Source organism: Miscanthus floridulus, chromosome 4, assembly GCF_019320115.1.
Source record: "Miscanthus floridulus cultivar M001 chromosome 4, ASM1932011v1, whole genome shotgun sequence".
In the NCBI taxonomy this organism is placed as follows: Eukaryota; Viridiplantae; Streptophyta; class Magnoliopsida; order Poales; family Poaceae; genus Miscanthus; species Miscanthus floridulus.
In genome coordinates this window covers 106,217,137-106,235,650 of record NC_089583.1, presented here as the reverse complement: position 1 = coordinate 106,235,650, position 18,514 = coordinate 106,217,137, and the positions used below count along the sequence as shown (strand labels likewise).

Here is an 18,514-nt window from a genome sequence, read left to right as displayed (position 1 = left end):
TTCCAAGTCTTTTCTCAGTTTTCTCACTGACATAACTCAACTAGGCTTTGGAAATTTTGAAGCTACTGACAGGCATGCCCAAGTATTTCATTGGGAAGGACCCAATTTTACATCCAGTGAGTTTACTGCCAAACATTGTTCTTCTTCAGTGAGGCCTACTGTAAAAATTTCACTTTTCTCAAAATTAATCTTCATCCTAGACATAGCTTCATAACAAGTCAGTATCATTCTAACATTTCTCAGATTCTCAGGAGAATATTGAAGGAGTATTATTGTATCATCAGCATATTGAAGATGTGACAGACCCAGTTACCAAATGAGGAACCAAACCCTAAATAACACCCGCATCACATGCTCTAGAAAGCATGGCTGAAAGAGCATCTACCACTAGGTTAAAAAGCAAAGGGAACAGAGGATCCCCTTGCCTCAGTCCTTTGTAGCTTCTAAAAATCACCTCTCTCACCATTTAGGTCAATGCACACCCTGCCTCCTCTGACAGCTTTGCTAATCCATTGGATCCAAGTCTCAGCGAAGCCCTTCCTGTGTAATACTTCCTCCAAAAGTTCCAATTGACCTTATCATAGGCTTTTTCGAAATCTAACTTGATAAGAACTCCAGAAGATTTTTTAGATCTCAACTCATGTAAAACCTCTTGCAAAATCACCACACCTTCTAAGATGTTCCTTCCTGGTATAAATGTTGTTTGGAAAGGACTAATCACTTTGTCAATTACAACAGTCAACCTTAGGGTCAGAGTCTTCGTAATAATTTTGTAGATGACATTCAAGAGACAAAATGGCCTAAATTGTTTGATATTAGTAGCTGGTTTGACTTTGGGCAGCAAGATAATGACCCCATAATTCAACATCCATAATTCTAGATGACCAGTATACAACTTATCTAACATTTCTTTAATGTCCCCTCTAATCAGTGGCCAAAATGCTTTAAAGAACTCTACTGAAAAGTCATCAGGCCTAGGGGCCAGTATTATTCCTCATCTCCTTAATTGTTATATCCAACTCTTCTAGAGTAAAAGGTCTGGTCAAGAACTCATTGTCAGTTTCCAAGATCTGCTGGCTGGTGGGCCATAAATCTGCATCTAGATGCATATCTGCCACCTCAACACTTCCAAACAACATTTTATAATAATCTGTGATGTGGGTTCTCAGACACTAGGGATCCACTGTTTCCTGCCCATCCACTTCTAGCATAGTAATTTGCATCTTCTTTCTTCTGCCATTAGCACATTTGTGAAAGTAACTGGAGTTAGAGTCCCCTGCCAGAATCCATTTCTCACCTCCCCTTCTTTGCCACTGTATCTCCTCATCAGCCAAGATTTGTTGTAATGATTTCTCTAATTCATACCTCTCAGTCCATTCTATTCATGCCAAAATTCTTGAGTTACTCCATTCATCTAATGTAGTTATTCTCTTCATAATATCGTTCTTGAGTTTCTTTTGATAACTGTCATAGTCTTGCCCCCAACCCTTGATAGCTCTTCTAAGTTTGCTTGAGGTAATGTGCCAGTGATCCAATGGATCATACTTGAATCTGGCTGGCCATTTATCCTTAACCCAATCTCTGAATCCTTCTTGGTTTAACTAGTGAGCATTGAATCTAAAGTAATGTTGCTGAAATACCACACCCTCACCAGTGTCAACCAACAGGGGGTTGTTATCAGACCCAAGCCTAGGGGCAGTAGTCACTGTAGTCAAATCAAACTTATCTTCCCATAAATTTGAAACCAGAACTCTATCTAACACACACATTGTGGGAGGAATCTGCTTATTGGTCCAAGTGTATCTTCTACCTGAACGATGTAGTTCTCTTAAGGAAGTTACATTGATCATCTCATTAAAGGCATCCATTAGGTGCACATCCACATTGCCTGATGATTTCTCCTCCACTTTCCTGACCAAATTGAAATCACCACCAAGCATCATTGGTAGATCAGAACTCAAAACCTTGTTTTGGATTTCTTCTAAGAACTCCATTTTCCTATCATCATGCGCAGGGCCATAAATATTTAGTAGCATCCACTGAAAGCCATCAGATTTCATTGTTAGTGTACAGCTCTGATAGAATTCTCCCCTGTCCTCATCTGACACATGGCAAGTGCTTTGTCTATTCCCATCAGCAGATCTCCAGATTGACCAGAACATGGGAGACAAGTCCAGAATATGTCTTTCTATCCAGCAAAACGATCTAACCATCAGATTTCATTTTATAACACAATTGGTATAATAGATATGTGTCCCTATCTAGATATGATAAACTATCAATTACATATCTATATATTTTTTCTATTCACATCACATATAGTTTTGTTCTTTGCATAGCATCTCTGTGATTCTTCATTATGCATTTAGTTGAAACCTTGGCTTAAACTATAGTAGCTCTTCTTGCAGCCATATTTTATAGTAGCCCTGTTCGGTTTACCCTATATTCAGCTTGTTTGGCTTCTTTTTTTAGCCGGAACAGTATTTTACTCTCACAAAAATTTAGCTAGAATGGTGTTTTTCAGTCAGTTTCAGACTAGTGAACGGACCATTAATCTAAGGTTTCGACTTTGATATTTTAATCTTATTAGTTGCTATAATTTTATCCCTAAGTTAAATTGAAAATATTGTGCTTACTATATCTCCATGTTAAACATGTGTGGTACGAAAAAGGCATGAACGCCCAGCGTCGTAAGGACTTTGGCGGTCTCTGCCCCGCATGTAGGAGATGAAAATCGCACTACTCCTAGCCTTGTGCTCGTACAGGTAGGCCTCTGGCGGGGTCCCGCATGGTGCAGGCGCACTCGCTAAGTCGGTATAGATCCCCCGACTGTTGGGGAAGGTTTTAAATCTCTGACTATGGTCGCGATAGCTGAAGATAACTGCTGGAGAAGAGTAAAGCTAAGAGAAACTACTTTTAGCGCTAAGCAACCTTACCGCTAATTTTTAACATGTTATAAAACATGTCGTCAGCGGTTAGGACATTTCTCTCTTCGTTTCTCATGATCAACACAATAGATAAAAGTAGAACACATAGACACAAGAGATATGCAGCCTGTTTGTTTGGCTGTGGCTTGTCGTAAATGATCGTAAATTTCTAGCCGGGACAGTATTTTTCTCTCACACAAATCAGTCAGCAGTACTTCTTCACAAACCAGCAACGATACGAACCAGCCAACCAAACAGGCTGATGGAGACTATTCTTTATTCTTCTCAATATTGATGATTACAATATAGAACTTCCACGTATATATAGTTTTGCCAAGACCTAAGAGTTTGATAAGAGCCCACATACAAAGGAGAATGAGGAATCATAATCCTAGTCCGTTTATATGTGTGCTCTTACCAAACTCTTAGGTCTTGACAGGACTATATATACATGGGAGTTTTATGTTGTAAATTCAGAGGAATAAAGAATAGTCTCCCTATCTTGTGTCTATTTATTTTTCTATATTTTATCTACTGTATTGATCATGAGAGACGAAGAGAGAAAGATCCTAACCACTAGCAATATGTTTTATAACACGTTAGCAAAAAAAAAAAAGGTAACTGCAGATGCCCGATAATTTTTTTGAGAGGAGGAGATGGCCGCTAATTAATGGCCTATTGAGCTTCAGCTAAAAGCTTAAAAAATGGTCACAGCCCACGTAAATGCAACCTGCCATGGTCCAAAATGGTAGCCCACTCTTCAACGTTCCTTTTTTTTTTGCGATTGCCCACTCTTCAACGTTCAGAACCTAGCGCTTCTCTCCATTCTCTTCCACTCGTGTCTCTCTGACTCCTCAGCGAGACGGCGGCGGTGGCACCTGGTCCCTGGAGCCATGAGAGCAGAGGCGACTGTAGCTTTTCCCGGTTCCCAGAGGCATGAAAGCGGCGGTGCTTGCCCTCGCCGCTCCGCCCGGCCTCCGCTCCTACTCCTGCACCCCCACATCTACCCGGTCGACACACGGCCCGTTTACGCCGACTAGCACCGCCTACACTGGCGACTTGCTCGGCCGTGTCGAGGCGTTCCTCTATACCATCACGGATGTCGCTGTCTCCGCGGAGCCCGTGAACGGCGGGAACACGGAGGCCGCGGGGACTAGCTCTCTGGCATCACCGACTACATGGAGACTGTGTTCAAGGTGCGTGCAACCGGTGTGCCTCCCGCCTCGCCTCCTACCGGCCGTCGAGCGCCGCCGCTTCACCAGCGATTATGTGTCCCTGTTCCAGTTGCAATCCATTAAATATCTATTCTTGTTTAATGTATGTTTAGTTTTACTGTCATGAATCTGCTATTATGTTATGTTTGATGGTCCGATGGTACTGATGGTGATATTTGATGGTATATCTAATTGTCTGAAATTGATGTTTGATGGTCTAAACGAATTGGTTTTGGAACTTAGTAATTGTTATGCCAAGGTTCTATACTTTTTTCTGATTTTTCAAGGAAAAAGTCTACTTTTGCTCCCTCATCTTTTGCGCTAGTTCACTTTTGCTCCCTCATCTCTAAAACCAGGCACAAGACCTCCCTCATCTCTCCAAACCACGCACCTGACCTCCCTCGGTGGTTTGGCCTCCGGTATTCGCTGAGTCAGCACTAAATCAAGTAGAAGTGCCCGTGCCCAAGATCTGATCGACTCTGTTCGTTCAAAAAAAATCCCCCAAACTGACGAACCCTAGCTCCGGCATTCGAGTTGCGAGAGGCGGCGGGGCAGTGGGCGTTGGGCGCAGCAAGCGGTGCCGCTAGGCCTGGGCGGGCGCCGGGCGCAGCGCGCATGCAAGAGCGGTGCTACTGGGCCTCGGCGAGCGCATCACTCCAACTCGCGAGCACGGTGCCGCTGACCACGGTGAGCGCTAAGCCGCAAATGGATCCTGTATTTTTGAGTTGTTTTTCTTGGTGATTGTGTAATTTAACAAGTAATGGGTACATCAGTAGTCCTATTTTAAGCACTTGTAGTCCTATTTTAAGCACTAATGTTCTTACCGCACCTATTTTATTAGTACTGAACCTCGTAGCCTGTATCTTCTGCATGTAGGTGTCACGTGATTAGGCATGGATGGTTGCGACTTCCTCCCTGTTCGGTTTCATTTTAATGGGGAGTTCTTGAGGAATAGCAATGGAGTGTTTTATGTTGGAGGTACTCAAGCTATGTCTTACATCGACCGAGACAAGTTGTCGCTGCCTGAAGTTGTTGGCCATCTCCGTGACCATTGCAATGTCAAAGAAGGCACAATTTTGCATTGGCTATTTCTAGGGAGAGACATGAGCATAGGCCTAAGAGCTTTAGTTGGTGACAAAGTGTGCCAGATCATGTCTGACTGCATTGTTGAAGGTGATGTTGCAGATGTGTATGCTGAAAATCATGAGTATGATGCAGCTATTGAAGCAAGTGTCTATGAGGAAGAGATGGAAGAAAATTCCAAGGATAATGAGATAGAAGATGAAGATCTGCAACCTTTGACTATTTGGAAAGGTGAAAGCAAAGAAATAGACAAGCAAGTTGACCTTGTCAGTCAATTTTACTGTACTCCAAATAACATGCCAGGAGACACAAATGGAGATGAGATGTCTAACACTGACGATGAGTACATGCCTGGAGACTCATGTAGTTCTAGTGATGATGAAGAAGCAACCCAAATTCATAAGAAATTTAAGGATTTCAAGAAGAAGATAAAGAAGGGTGAGGCAGCAAGCTTAGATGATGTGATATATGAAGATGTTGATTCTAGGCCTCAAAATGAACAAGAGGATGAGGATGATGGCAACAACACTCCATATTTAGATAGTAGTGATGCAGAATCTATTGATGAGTTAGGAGGTACAGGGCAAGGTAGCCTATATCCAAGATTTAACAAGAAGAAGCCTGTTGTCAAGTTTAAGTTGGGAATGAAATTTAGTTCCAAGAAGCAATTCAAGAAGGCTGCACTTAAGCATGGCTTGGATGAGAGAAAGGTTATTCGGTTTATTAAGAATGACCCAAAGAGGGTGAGGGCAATATGTGACTGGGAAGGTTGTCCATGGGTATGTCTGTTGTCAAATACTTCTAGGTCTGATAGTTGGCAAATATCTACATTTACAAATAATCACATGTGTCCACCTAGAAGAGACAATAAACTAGTGACCTCAGCTGTAATTGCTAGGAAATATGAAAAGTTTATTTTTGCCAACCCATGCTGGAAAATACCTCACATGCAGCAGACAGTTCAAGAAGAAATGTTTGCAACCGTTTCTAAGTCGAAGCTAAAGAGAGCAAAATCACTAGTGATGCAGAAAGCTTTGGATGCAACTAAAAAGCAGTACTCTAGGCTGTATGACTACCAAATGGAGCTTCTCAGAAGCAACCCAGGAAGCAACGTTATTGTGAACAAGGAAGATAATGTAGAGCCTCCTATTTTTAGAAGAATGTACATATGTCTGCATGCTTGCAAAGAAGGGTTCAAAGCTGGCTGTAGGAAAGTTGTTGGGTTAGATGGATGCTTTTTCAAAGGAGCAACTAACGGTAAACTTCTTTGTGCTATTGGGAGGGATGCCAACAACCAGATGTACCCTATTGCCTGGGCAGTTGTGGACAAGGAGAACAACGACAATTGGGATTGGTTCTGTGATATGCTCTTTAGGGATGTTGGTGTGCAGGGAGGACATGGATGGGTTTTCATCTCAGACCAGCAAAAGGTATGCTGCTGTAAAACATTTGTTATGTTAAAATTTGTAACTATGAAGGCAGATGATTTATAATATTTCCAACTTGTTCAGGGAATTCTTAATGCTGTCAGCAAATGGGCACCTGAAGCTAAACACAGGAACTGTGCTAGGCACATTTATGCAAACTAGAAGGAGTTCCGTAGATAATAATATTTGTGAGTCATTCAACAAATGGATCATTGAGGCTAGGTTCTTTCCTATAACCACCATGCTTGAAACTATTAGAAGGAAAGTAATGGTTAGGATCCAAGAACAAAGAACTAAATCACAGAAGTGGACAATGGTTATCTGCCCAAACATCAATAAAAAATTTAATGTCTACATTTCTATGTCTACACACTGCCATGCCATCTGCAATGGGAACGACAAATTTGAAGTTCAGCATTTTGACAATAGATTCACAGTTGATTTGGTGTCAAAGAAATGTTCCTGTAGGTATTGGCAATTGTCTGGACTTCCTTGTTGCCATGCCATTTCATGTATATTATTCAAGACCAACTGCCTAGATGAATATGTGGCTGACTGCTACTCTGTACACCACTTCAACCAAACATATAGTCATTGCTTAAACCCAGTTGAGGGTATGAATAGCTGGCCTGCATCTGATAGGGAACCCCTTAGAGCTCCTGGTTATGTGAAAATGCCTGGCAGGCCAAAGACTGAGAGGAGAAGGGAACCAACAGAAGTGAGAAAGGCCACTAAAATGTCAAAAACTGGAACAATTATCAGATGCAGCAAATGCCGCTTGCCTGGACACAATAAGTCAACATGTACGAACATAAGTGGAGCAGGACCTTCACATGCAGGAGGTTCTCAGAGAGCAGGAGGTAGCTCTCAGTCAGTTCCAGTATCACAGCCAACAGGATATAAGTCAGTTCCAGTATCACAGCCAACAGGATCTCAGTCAGCTGCAGGAGGTAACCCAAATGCTATGGTTGTGCTTTCCAATACACAAAAGAGCACGGCAAGTGGTACAAAAAGGACTGCCACATCTGATGTATCTAGTGCACAGAGCATGAAAAAGGTATGTTTACCAACATCTCCAAGTTTTATGTTATGCAAGTTGTATTTAAAATTAATTCTAGCTTCTTCTGATTGTTGTAGGCAAAGGCAACAAACTCACAAAACGTCATCAAATCAAGTGCACGTGCAAGGGTTTCAACAATTCCTTCTGGGTCAGCTACAATTAACCTGCAAGCTAGAGTGCCCACTTCCAATGTTAACTGCAGTGTTAATGTACAGCTAACTGGTGGGACTGCATCTGCTCATGTGTCTGCTCAAGAGCCAGCAAAGAAGAAGCCTATTCCAAACAAATATGGAACTAATCCACTCTAGATTCTTCCTCCATAGAAATCTGATAAGTTGTGATGTGTTTGTGTGTCTGGTTGTATGCCAAACTTGAATAAATATGCCCTTTATGATGTATGACAATTATGTATGCTACCTGATAAGACTGTTGTTATCTATTTCCTCTTATGTACGCAGTAAACTAGAACTGCCATGTATGACAATTTGTCTTAAGTTATGTGAACCATCTGGGCATGTTCTCTTGCTTACCTGTAGTGATATATGTCCAGTGAGTCCAGTGAACCTGCAAGCCTATTCCATGTATGCAGATGAGTCCAGTGAGGTGAAGAAGTGATATATGCACCACGAACCCAGCAGCAACCAGGGCATGTTCTCTTCTGCAGAACATGTGCCACAATCTTTCTTAGTTGGTAGCTGGTGAGTTCTGAAAGGTGCAATACCCATCTGGGCGGAGACGCGTGACAATGTCATAATCAGGGCCTGGATTCAGCTTACCTGCACTACTCTAGGCGGAGAAGGGCAAGTTAGGTTGCTCGTGATACTCTGCTGTCGTCGACGTTTCGTTACTGGTTCTGACTGACAAGGACGTTTCGTTACTAGTGAAAATCTGTATAATCTGATAAATAAGTTTGTTTGGTTGTCTCCTTCATTCTGATGTCGTCATATTGTCCTGATGAATATGCTAAAAATTAGTTTCACTAGTCATTTTGGCTAGTAGATGCAATATCATGTGCTGGACCATAGGTCATTCTCTAGCAAAGAGCTCCATAGTCATATGCATTGATAACTGAGGAACAAGTCACTGGAACCATTTTACAATGGAAAATTAAACATAAACAGTTGTCATTTATACATTTGCATGACAACCAACACAAGGAGAATGGCCGAATTGAAACCTAACAACACTAGGACAGCAACGCCAACACACATCATCCAATTCCAATGTTTTTGCTTCTTCGTGCCTCCCTTCTTGGCCGAAGCCACAGTCCTCCGAGGATCATACACCCCAACAGGTTCTTTCTTCATCAGTGGTAGCGCCTATTCATACACCTCAGCTTCCACACAATCTGTCGTCTCCAGTGGACGGTAATGGCACATCTCGGATTCTTGAAGCATCCCATAATGAACAAGAAAGTTGGCATATTCTTCTTCGAACATGTAGAAATCACAGCGAGGAAACTAAAAAAAAGGAAAATCAGTTTGCACTGTACAAACCCCAGCTTTCAATTAACACCACAAAATTTCAAAAATCTAACCTGTCTATACTTCCTCGGGCATTTGAAGAACCTTTCCATTGGGTGCTCATCTGTATTCGACATCAGCTCCAAAATCCGCCCCTTCCCGCAGTATGGGCACCAGATTAGCGGCAGCCCGCTCCCTCCTAGCGGCGGCGCTTCTGTGGACGGAGGCTGCGGCAGGAGGACGCGAGATGTGCCAGGGGCCATGGAGGATTTCAGGCTAGCAATGACGACGAACCTAATGGCGGCGTGGCAAGACGGTGGCGGCGGCGCGCATGGAGTGGCGGCGGCGCGCATGGACTCGGGGAAAAAGAGGAGCGTGACCAGCGGGCGCTCGCGTCTTCTATTTTTAGCCTGACTCAGCGAATACCGGAGGCCAAACCACCGAGGGAGGTCAGGTGCGTGGTTTGGAGAGATGAGGGAGGTCTTGTGCCTGGTTTTAGAGATGAGGGAGCAAAAGTGAACTAGCGCAAAAGATGAGGGAGCAAAAGTAGACTTTTTTCATTTTTCAAAGACAACTAAATGTCTATAGCTGCACCTAGCTGTTGAGAGGCTTGGCCGGAGATTTTACTACTGCTATTGGGTCGTGCAACCACGCACTCAATTGGGGTGGCTCTGACTGAGCTATTGGGCCCATCATCCCAAGCACAGAGTCAGCATGCTGGCTCCGTCGATCATGAGTTCTGTTGAGGTGCTCGTGATGGGCCGGGGCCACGGACCGCCTGCCTTGATCGAGCTAGGCTTTTGCCTGAATGTTGCCCGGCCTGTTTGGTACGGTTCACAGTAACTTCATAAGCCGTTGCGAGCTATTTTTTTTATCAAACACTTATTTTTAAAATAGCTTCATGGTTGAAGCTGGTTTTTCCTCCTCTCGCAAAGACATGAGTTAAGATAAAGCTGAAAAAAATAGCTTATCCCAGCTTTCTCCCTTATTTCTCTCTCATCCATGCATGAAGCTGTTGGTGAAGCTATTTTGCCAAACTGTTTTTCCAAAACAGCTCAGCTATATCTAGAAAGTTGCTTATGAAACTGATTTAAAAAAATAGCTTTATAAAGCTAAGTTGTGCCAAACGGAGCCTAATTATTGTGAGAAATACCTGCCTCAAAAAAATTGTGACTTCTTTTCATGGTCTTATTTTTTTTTAACTTACCTGTAAGGCCCGAAAACAAAAATGTCCATTTCAGTTACTTTGCGGTGTTAAGTGAGGAATAAAATAACTATTTTACCCCTTGCGAACAAATATTAAAATACAAAATTTAGTTTGTCTGTTTTACATTTGGAGTAATATTGTGCATGGTTTAAAGTATTCGTAATTGAATGAAATTAAAAGTATATTATCGTCGCCGGCCTAACTACAGTCATGAACACGTACATGCTGACCAGACGTGTGCGTATGGCCCGGCCATATACAAAGACCTTTGCGTGGGGAGGCTCATCGAGGCACTGCAGCAGGCCGGGTACCGCGACGGCGAGACGCTATTTGTTCGACGCGCCGTACGACTTCCAGCAAGCTCCTGCCGCGCCTTCGCGTGGTTCACCGGGCGGCTCAGGGCGCTCGTGGAGCGCGCGACCAGGGAGAACGGGGGCAGCGCACCGTCGTCATCGTGTCACACGGCCAGGGCGGCTACTTCCCGCTCGAGTTCCTGAACCGGAGCCCGCTGCCGTGGCGCAGGAGGTACGTCAGGCACTACGTAATGGCGCCCACGGGCGCCAGCGGGTTCCTGCTCCCGATGCGGAACCTCGCCTCCACGCCCGGCGAAGCGCTTCACCGGAGGTACGGTGTTTGGCCCCGGCACGCCGCCGCTGGTCGTCACGCGAGACAGGAACTACACGGCTGCGCAGCCGCGCCCAGCCTTCGCCGCTGGCCCAGATCCAGCGGGATTCGGCGCCGCAGAGGAGTTCGCCGGCGCCGGGCAGCCTCCATCGGCGCGGCCGTCCTCCGTGCGCCGGCCACCACGCGCCCCTCTCCTTTTTTTCCCGAACGCGAAGACTTCCCGTGCGTAACAGATGGTAAGAAAGAAGAAGGGTAATTTGGACATTTCGCGTAGCTTATAGGAGAGAAGTAACGGGGACTTAACGAAAAGGGCACGGTCCCGTTCGGCTGGCAGAATTTTGGTCGATACTGGCTGAAAAATATTGTTCTGGCTAAATTGTTGTGAGAGAAAAATATTGTTTCGGCTGAAAAAAAAAGACGAACAAATCGAATATGGGGTAAACCGAACGGGGCCGTAATGAAAATCGTTTTGGGCCGGTCAGGTAGATAAGTTCAGGAAAAAAAAAGAACCATAGAAGGAAGACACACTTTTCTAAGGCCATATAAGTAATTCTCTCCTAATTATTAATTAGTAGCTATTACAACCATGTCCTTCTTCGGTATATTGGGATACTCGTGGTATAGGTACAACAGCATTGTGATTAATCTTGTAATATTTATGGTAAAAAGACAATTATCACTATTATAAAAATTATTTTTAGGGATGACTCGTAACCTTTGCAGGGACGGTTTGGACAGTCGCACTACCGAACCGTCTCTAGCCCGCCGCGCTGCGGGTTACCCGTGGTATGTGTGCGGCTCAAGCAGCAACTTCGCGGCTAACAGCACATACCAGGATCATCTCGACTTCGTCACGGCCACCCTTCCCAAGAACGCCTCCTCGTCCCCCGACCTCTTCGCCACCGCCGTCGTCGGAACAATCCCGGAGCAGCTCTGGGCCATGGGGCTCTGCCGCGGCGACGTCAACGCCTCGACATGCTTCAAGTGCCTGACCGAGGGCTTCCAAGTGGTACCCAACGATTGCCCCTACGATAAGGGCGCTAGCATCTACTACGACCCTTGTATGGTGCACTACTCCGACGTCCACACTCTACCCAACGACGACACTGGCCCGATGATGAACACTTACGTCGTAACCAACGACGGAAACGTCACCTCGGCGGACGCGGCCCGGTTCAAGAGCCTCCTGGCCGACCTCATCAACGCCACCGTCGAATACGCCGCGAACAGCTCCCGGCGGTTCGCAACCGGGGAGGCCGACTTCAACCAGGAGACGATCCCCAAGGTGTACAGCGTGGCTCAGTGCACGCCGGACCAGACACCGGCGCAGTGCCACAAGTGCCTCGATAGGATGGTAGAGGCTACCCTGGAGGCGTTCAAGTTCAATGGCAGTATCGGAGGCAGGGTGCTTGGGGTTGATTGCACCTACCGGTACGAGACCGCGCCCTTCTACAACGGACGGGCGATGGTGCGGCTGGCACCACCAAGCTCTAGAGCGCCGGCGCTGGCGCCGGCTCTGCAGCCGACGGCCGCCGGAGAAGGTGAGTGCGTCATGAAAGCCATCCTTTGGTCTTTTTGTTTGACACATAACACACGCCCAAACACTTTGACGCCCAAGTTTAATGGTCGAGTAGCTTGAAAATTAGGCATTAATATTGTCCAACTACTTTTGGCGAAAAATCTAAAAGGGGTTTGGGATGTTTGGGATGATTAACAATTTGAATGTTGACTCCATGTTATCTAGGATATTAATGTTAGTAGAGAATGAACCATAGACGTACTACTCCCTTTGTTTCCAAATTATACTTCACTTTAAGTTTGTCTTAGGTCAATTTTTTTTTCCTTTGACTAGGTTTTAGAAAAGAGTACATTAATATCTATCTATAGGTTTAGATAAATGCACTTTCAAAACATATTTCATTGATAGTTTGAAGAAACTAATTTGACATGGTTAGGGCCCCCTTTGGAATGCAGAAATCTTTCCTATTTTGTGTCATTTTTCCTGTGGAAATAAACTGATTCTTATGAAATTCCTACATTTGAAAGGGCCTAGATGTTGAGAAATCTGACTAAGGAGAAAGCAAGAGTGGACTATAATTTGGAATAGAGGCAACAAATTAGCAAGAAACCACATGTTTTAAATCTCCCGCTATAGCTGCCGCTATCTTTGGATATAGCTGTTTGTAGGGGGTCAAGCAATTTGTTTGTATGTACAATTTAACCGCTATTAGCAGCCATAGCCTAATTTAGCAAGCTATTACTACCTCCGTTCCATTTATCTGGCACACACGTATATCAAGATTCAAACTTTTAAAAATTTAACCAATAATTAAGCTAATAATTTTTAACTATTATAATACAAACTTTATATGATTAGATTTGTCAGAAATTATACTATCCAATGATTATAAGTTTATAAGCATAAATAATATAATATAAAGCAAATGAATGGTCAAAGTATAATATAGGAGACCGTGTCATTCTAACTTGCGCCAGATAAAATGAAACAGAGGGAGTAGCTGTTTGAGGAGGGAGATCGCTAAGTGCCTTAGCCCGCTATCAAGAACAGTAAAAAACCTTTTGGGGAGGGTTCCCCACACGTCTTTACTTAAAAAATTTTGTATGTACAAGGATGCAAAAGCCGCTATACATATACTCCATCGGTCCATTTTTAAGTGTCGTTCTCACATATCGAGGTATCAAACGTATTTAAGATTGAATATATACAGGAGATAACTGATATTTATGGTGCGTAATATGTATCCTATAGATTAATCATTGAACATATTTTTATAATACACTTATTTGAAGATACAAATGTTACTAATATTTTCTATAAATTTAGTCAAACTTAAGAAAGTTTGCCCTGCACAAAAATCTAGATGATACTTAAAAAAGGAAGAGAGAGTAGCAACTAGCGAATGCATTTTTTTTCTTTGGAAAGCTAGTCATGCTTTGGAAGCGCCTATATTATATATAGAACACCTGAGTTTTGGTTTATTTATTTCCATGAACCAACAAATGGAGCTAAATGCCATTCTACATTTCCCCTTGAATTTTCCTTCCAAGAAAGTGCCATTTCTGATGATATCTAAGCTGTGACACACATTTGCCGCCGTGATGTTTGCTAACACATTTGCTAGTTCACAGGGGGACGAAAGCACCGTGTGCCTTGGGTGGTTCTTGCAGTTGTGCTACCAACTCTAGCCGCCTTGAACCTTGTCGCCTGCCTCTGTTTGCGGAGGCGGCGGCGGCTACTAATTGGACAGGCCAAACACCAAAGTATGCTGCTTCAACATTATCTGTTTGCACAGCGTTAAACACGCTTCGAAGGATATGAAAACAAATGACTCATCCAATCCATACTTGAACAGAGCCCATGTATTACACTGAAGCAGAGGACACCGAAATGGTGGACTCCATGATGATGGACGTCTCCACCCTACGGGCCGCCACAGGGGATTTCGATGAGAGCAACAAGCTTGGCGAAGGCGGCTTTGGTGCTGTGTACAAGGTAGCACTGACAAACACGTACCATATGATTCTGAATTGAATTGAAAAGAAAAAAAGAACATGAAACATTGCACCTAATGTATGTTTGCTTTCGAGTTTCGACACGTTTAGGGTGTCCTCCCGGACGGCGACGAGATAGCGGTGAAGCGTCTGTCTAGCAGCTCATCGCAGGGAGTGGAGGAGCTGAAGAACGAGCTCGCGCTGGTGGCCAAGCTGAAGCACAGGAACCTCGTCAGGCTCATCGGCGTGTGCCTGGAGCAGCAAGAACGGCTGCTCGTGTACGAGTTCGTCCCCAACCGGAGTCTCGACCTGATACTCTTCGGTACTGATAAAAGTGAGCAGCAGCTTAGCTGGGGGCAGAGGTACAAGATCATAAACGGCATCGCTCGGGGACTGCAGTACCTCCACGAGGACTCCCAGCTCAAAGTGGTGCACCGTGATCTCAAGGCCAGCAACATCCTGCTCGACGAGAACATGAGCCCCAAGATCTCAGACTTCGGCCTGGCCAGGATCTTTGTCCAAGACCAGACGCAGGCCGTCACCAGCCGCGTCGTCGGCACCTAGTCAGTACTGAAAAACACAACAGCTCCATTAACTGCTTCAAGTTCAGTATTCATCTGAATAACTGCATGAGCTTTTGCTTTGATTTCCTCGTTTATTTCAGTGGGTACATGGCACCCGAGTACATGATGCGGGGGACCTACTCCGTGAAGTCGGACGCGTTTAGCTTTGGTGTCATGCTGCTGGAAATCGTAACGGGTCGGAAGAACAATAACGACGGCTGTAATCTCTTGACCACAGTAAGTACAATATCTACACCGAAGAATACAGCTCCGGTCCGTAAGTTGCATTGCAGCTTGCTGGCTCATCACGCAACAAATCCATCCATGAGCAGGTATGGATACACTGGGAGGCCGGGACGGTGGCGGAGTTGGTCGAACCGAGCATGGGCGGCAGTTTCCCGGAGGGCGACGTGCTGAGGTGCGTACACATCGGCCTGCTGTGCGTCCAGGCAGACCCTGCGGCCCGGCCGGTAATGTCGTCGGTCGTGATGATGCTCGGCAGCGACACGGTCACCCTCCAGGCTCCATCCAAGCCGGGATTCTTCGCCAGGAACAACAACGCCAACACAGCCGTGTCGACAGTGTCATTGAGTGGTTAGCCTGGCCATGGGAGTCCACAATTGGGAACATATATGTACCGTTACCCTATTACCAAAATGTAAGATATGAACTAATAAGCCGCGTAAGCTTTGATTCAACCTGAAATTTTGCATACACCTACTAGAAAATGTGCGAACACATAGTTGATACGTGCCCATGTATAAGTGATGAGTGATTAAGAGTTGATCAGAGCTTTAGTTAAGTGTGCGTGAGACTAACCATGGCGTGAGATGTGTATGCAATATGTCTCTTGGCTTGTAATGCGCAGGTGACAAGGTCAACGGAGGAGTCCGTGCGCGATGGACCGGGAGCGGTGAAGGGCTGACGCGAAGGCTTGGACCGAGGGACCAAGGGCCGGAGAAATGGACCGTGGACGGCTAAGCACTTGGACACGTACGTCAACAAGTTGAGTGTACATGCAAAGATGGTAACGGAGACGGTGTTGACCGAAGTCAACACGACGATCGGACCAAGTCAAGGCCAGTGCGCAAGCACTTGATGATCAGACGGTCGAGGACGAGTGGGACATGCGTCAACATCATGAAGAAGGCATAGCGTCTACGCGACTCCAAGTGGGTTTGGCGGTTTGGGCCTCAAAACCGTGAACGGCATGTTTGCTGGATTTGGGCCTCAAAACCCTAGACAGGATCACGGGATGGCATGTGGCGTCATCGGGGAGCTTGCATTGAGACGAAGGACTTCATGAAGGACCTGTGGCCGTCCGATGCATGGAATCCATTATGGACCATTTTGCCCCTATGGCTAAGTGGTTCGAGGCAAATACCTAGGGACAGTCTTAGAATATGTAATAGCCCTATAAATGCTTTAATCCTTCGCCTGTGGCGAACCAAGAAAAAAACTGAAAGAATCAACACCAACAGAACGGAACAGGCGACGGCAACAGAAATAATTCCTCCTCTACTCCTTTTTGTCCCTGCATACATCAAACATGTACAACATTGAACTTGCTTATATAATTGTGAAGAATTCAGGAGTAGATTTATTGGTGGTGATTTTGACAACATTTAAAAATTGCTGCGGTTGCTACTTAGCTGCACAGTAAAAGTGATGATTGAAAGAAATGTTATGTCTTCACAGATCAACATGAATTTGAGTGCCCTACTCCTACCTGCTCCGGACTCTGAAATAGGAGGCGCGAGCGTGACCTGAGTTGGTGGCTCTGGTGGCGCGGGGAGCTGCAGCATCGCCTGGCCCTCGTAGACCGGCGACACGCTGTACCGAAGCTGGCACCACACCAGTAAGGCGTTGTTCACCAGGGGCCGCCGGCTTATTAGGAACTCGTTCGTCGTCCTTACCAAAAGGCGCTCGAGGCAGCCCCGGCACTGCCCTGGTGTCAGATCCGGCGTGCACTGCGCTAGCCCCGTAGATCTTGGGGTCGAAGTCCATCTCCGCCGTGGCGAAGTACTTCCTCGTCGAATTGCTCGCCACCGCCGCGCGGTCGACCAAGGCGCTCAAGATCCCGGTGACGGCGGCGCTGAACCATGCATCCGGGGCGTTGACGTTCCCCAGGACCATGTCGATCACAGGACTTGTTGCAGTAACAAATTCGTAGTCTGTAAGGCACACGTACCTACAAAAATGCAAGCTTGGGGTTCGTAGTCCATATATATACTTACTTCAATTCCGAGACGAGCCACTGGTCCTGTCTCAGAAAGTCGACGAACCGGGAGCTGGCGAAGCGGAGGACGCAGGCGTCGCGGTAGACGGTGGCGCCCGGTGTCCAGCGGGCAGACCCGCTGCGCGTCCCGGAATGCCTCCGCGACGCAGGCGGCGCAAGCGGAGGCGTTGATGATGTCGCCGCGGCACGCGCTGGTTCACGTGGAACGTGCCGTTGGCCGCGTAGTGATAGCCAACGTCACAGAAATGCGGCAGGGTCGTCGCCGCGGACGGTGGGGGCACCGCGGCGATGCAAACGACGACGGCGGCGGCGAGGGTGACATAGCGACTGCCAAGTAGCGTCGTCCCCTGCACCTGCAGTAGAGGAGGCCAGTACTTTTGCTTTACCATGAAACCACCTCGGTAAGGGGACGACGACACGCCTTTTGCCATTTCGTCATAGTTCGTGTCCAGTGGTGGACTTCAGGACTTGGACGTAGTCAAAAATGCTCCGCGCGCGGATGTGACTTGGACAACGACGCGGGTCTCGGGCACGTTCGATCTTGCGGGCTTGGACGAAGATGCAGCCCATGTTCGGTTGGCTGGTTCATATCGTTGCTAGTTCGTGAAGAAATACTGTTAGGCTGATTTATATGAGAGAAAAAATACTATTTCAACTAAAAATTTACGATCGTTTACGACAAGCCACAGCCAAACAAACTGGCTGCGGACCCTCGGCCACCACCAGGCAGTGGCCACAGCGTCTACGTTGAACCTATGCGTGGAACAAGAGAAAAAGATGGCAGTAACTTGCATATCGCCGAATGGATAGCCCAATTCCAGTTGGGCGATCGTTTGGCTCGCAACCAACGAAATCGGCCGTCCAATATGAGGTGGGCCATCTGCTCGAAACAAGCGCATGCAGTTCTGTAGGGCTCATTTTTCTTTTTTTTTAATCCTTTCGGCATTGTGTTCGCGAACCATCCGCTAGCGTATTAGCGTATTAATTATAGTTTTTTTTTGCTTTTCTATTTTCCCTTTTTATTTTATATTTATATTTTGTTAGTGTTTTTATAGTTGTCTATCAATTTTTGTTGCCTATATTATAAACATATTTTTTAGATTCACGAGACGCGCTTTCACGAGACCTCCATGGTCGGCTGCTTTCACGAGACGCACGCTCACGACGCCGGCCAAGCCGCCGCGCGCCCGCGCC

At 45.8% G+C, this 18,514-nt stretch overlaps 3 protein-coding genes across 3 annotated transcripts; all 3 read left to right on the top strand.

Moving 5' to 3' along the window:
* Positions 1-5,034: 5,034 nt before the first annotated feature.
* Positions 5,035-6,813, top strand: LOC136549013 (uncharacterized). The gene is made up of 2 exons (XM_066540333.1): positions 5,035-6,654; positions 6,736-6,813. The coding sequence occupies exons 1-2, from the start codon at positions 5,035-5,037 to the stop codon at positions 6,811-6,813; spliced, it is 1,698 nt and encodes a 565-aa protein (XP_066396430.1).
* Positions 6,814-7,132: 319 nt separating this feature from the next.
* On the top strand, positions 7,133-8,438 carry LOC136550246 (uncharacterized). The gene is made up of 2 exons (XM_066541747.1): positions 7,133-7,708; positions 7,789-8,438. The coding sequence occupies exons 1-2, from the start codon at positions 7,268-7,270 to the stop codon at positions 8,017-8,019; spliced, it is 672 nt and encodes a 223-aa protein (XP_066397844.1). The 5' UTR covers positions 7,133-7,267; the 3' UTR covers positions 8,020-8,438.
* A 3,384-nt stretch (positions 8,439-11,822) lies between these two features.
* Positions 11,823-15,786, top strand: LOC136550245 (cysteine-rich receptor-like protein kinase 6). Its single transcript, XM_066541746.1, has 6 exons — positions 11,823-12,546; positions 14,156-14,287; positions 14,380-14,519; positions 14,630-15,081; positions 15,183-15,318; positions 15,414-15,786. Exons 1-6 carry the CDS (start codon positions 11,946-11,948, stop codon positions 15,678-15,680), a joined length of 1,728 nt encoding a protein of 575 aa, XP_066397843.1. The 5' UTR covers positions 11,823-11,945; the 3' UTR covers positions 15,681-15,786.
* The last annotated feature ends 2,728 nt before the right edge of the window (positions 15,787-18,514 follow it).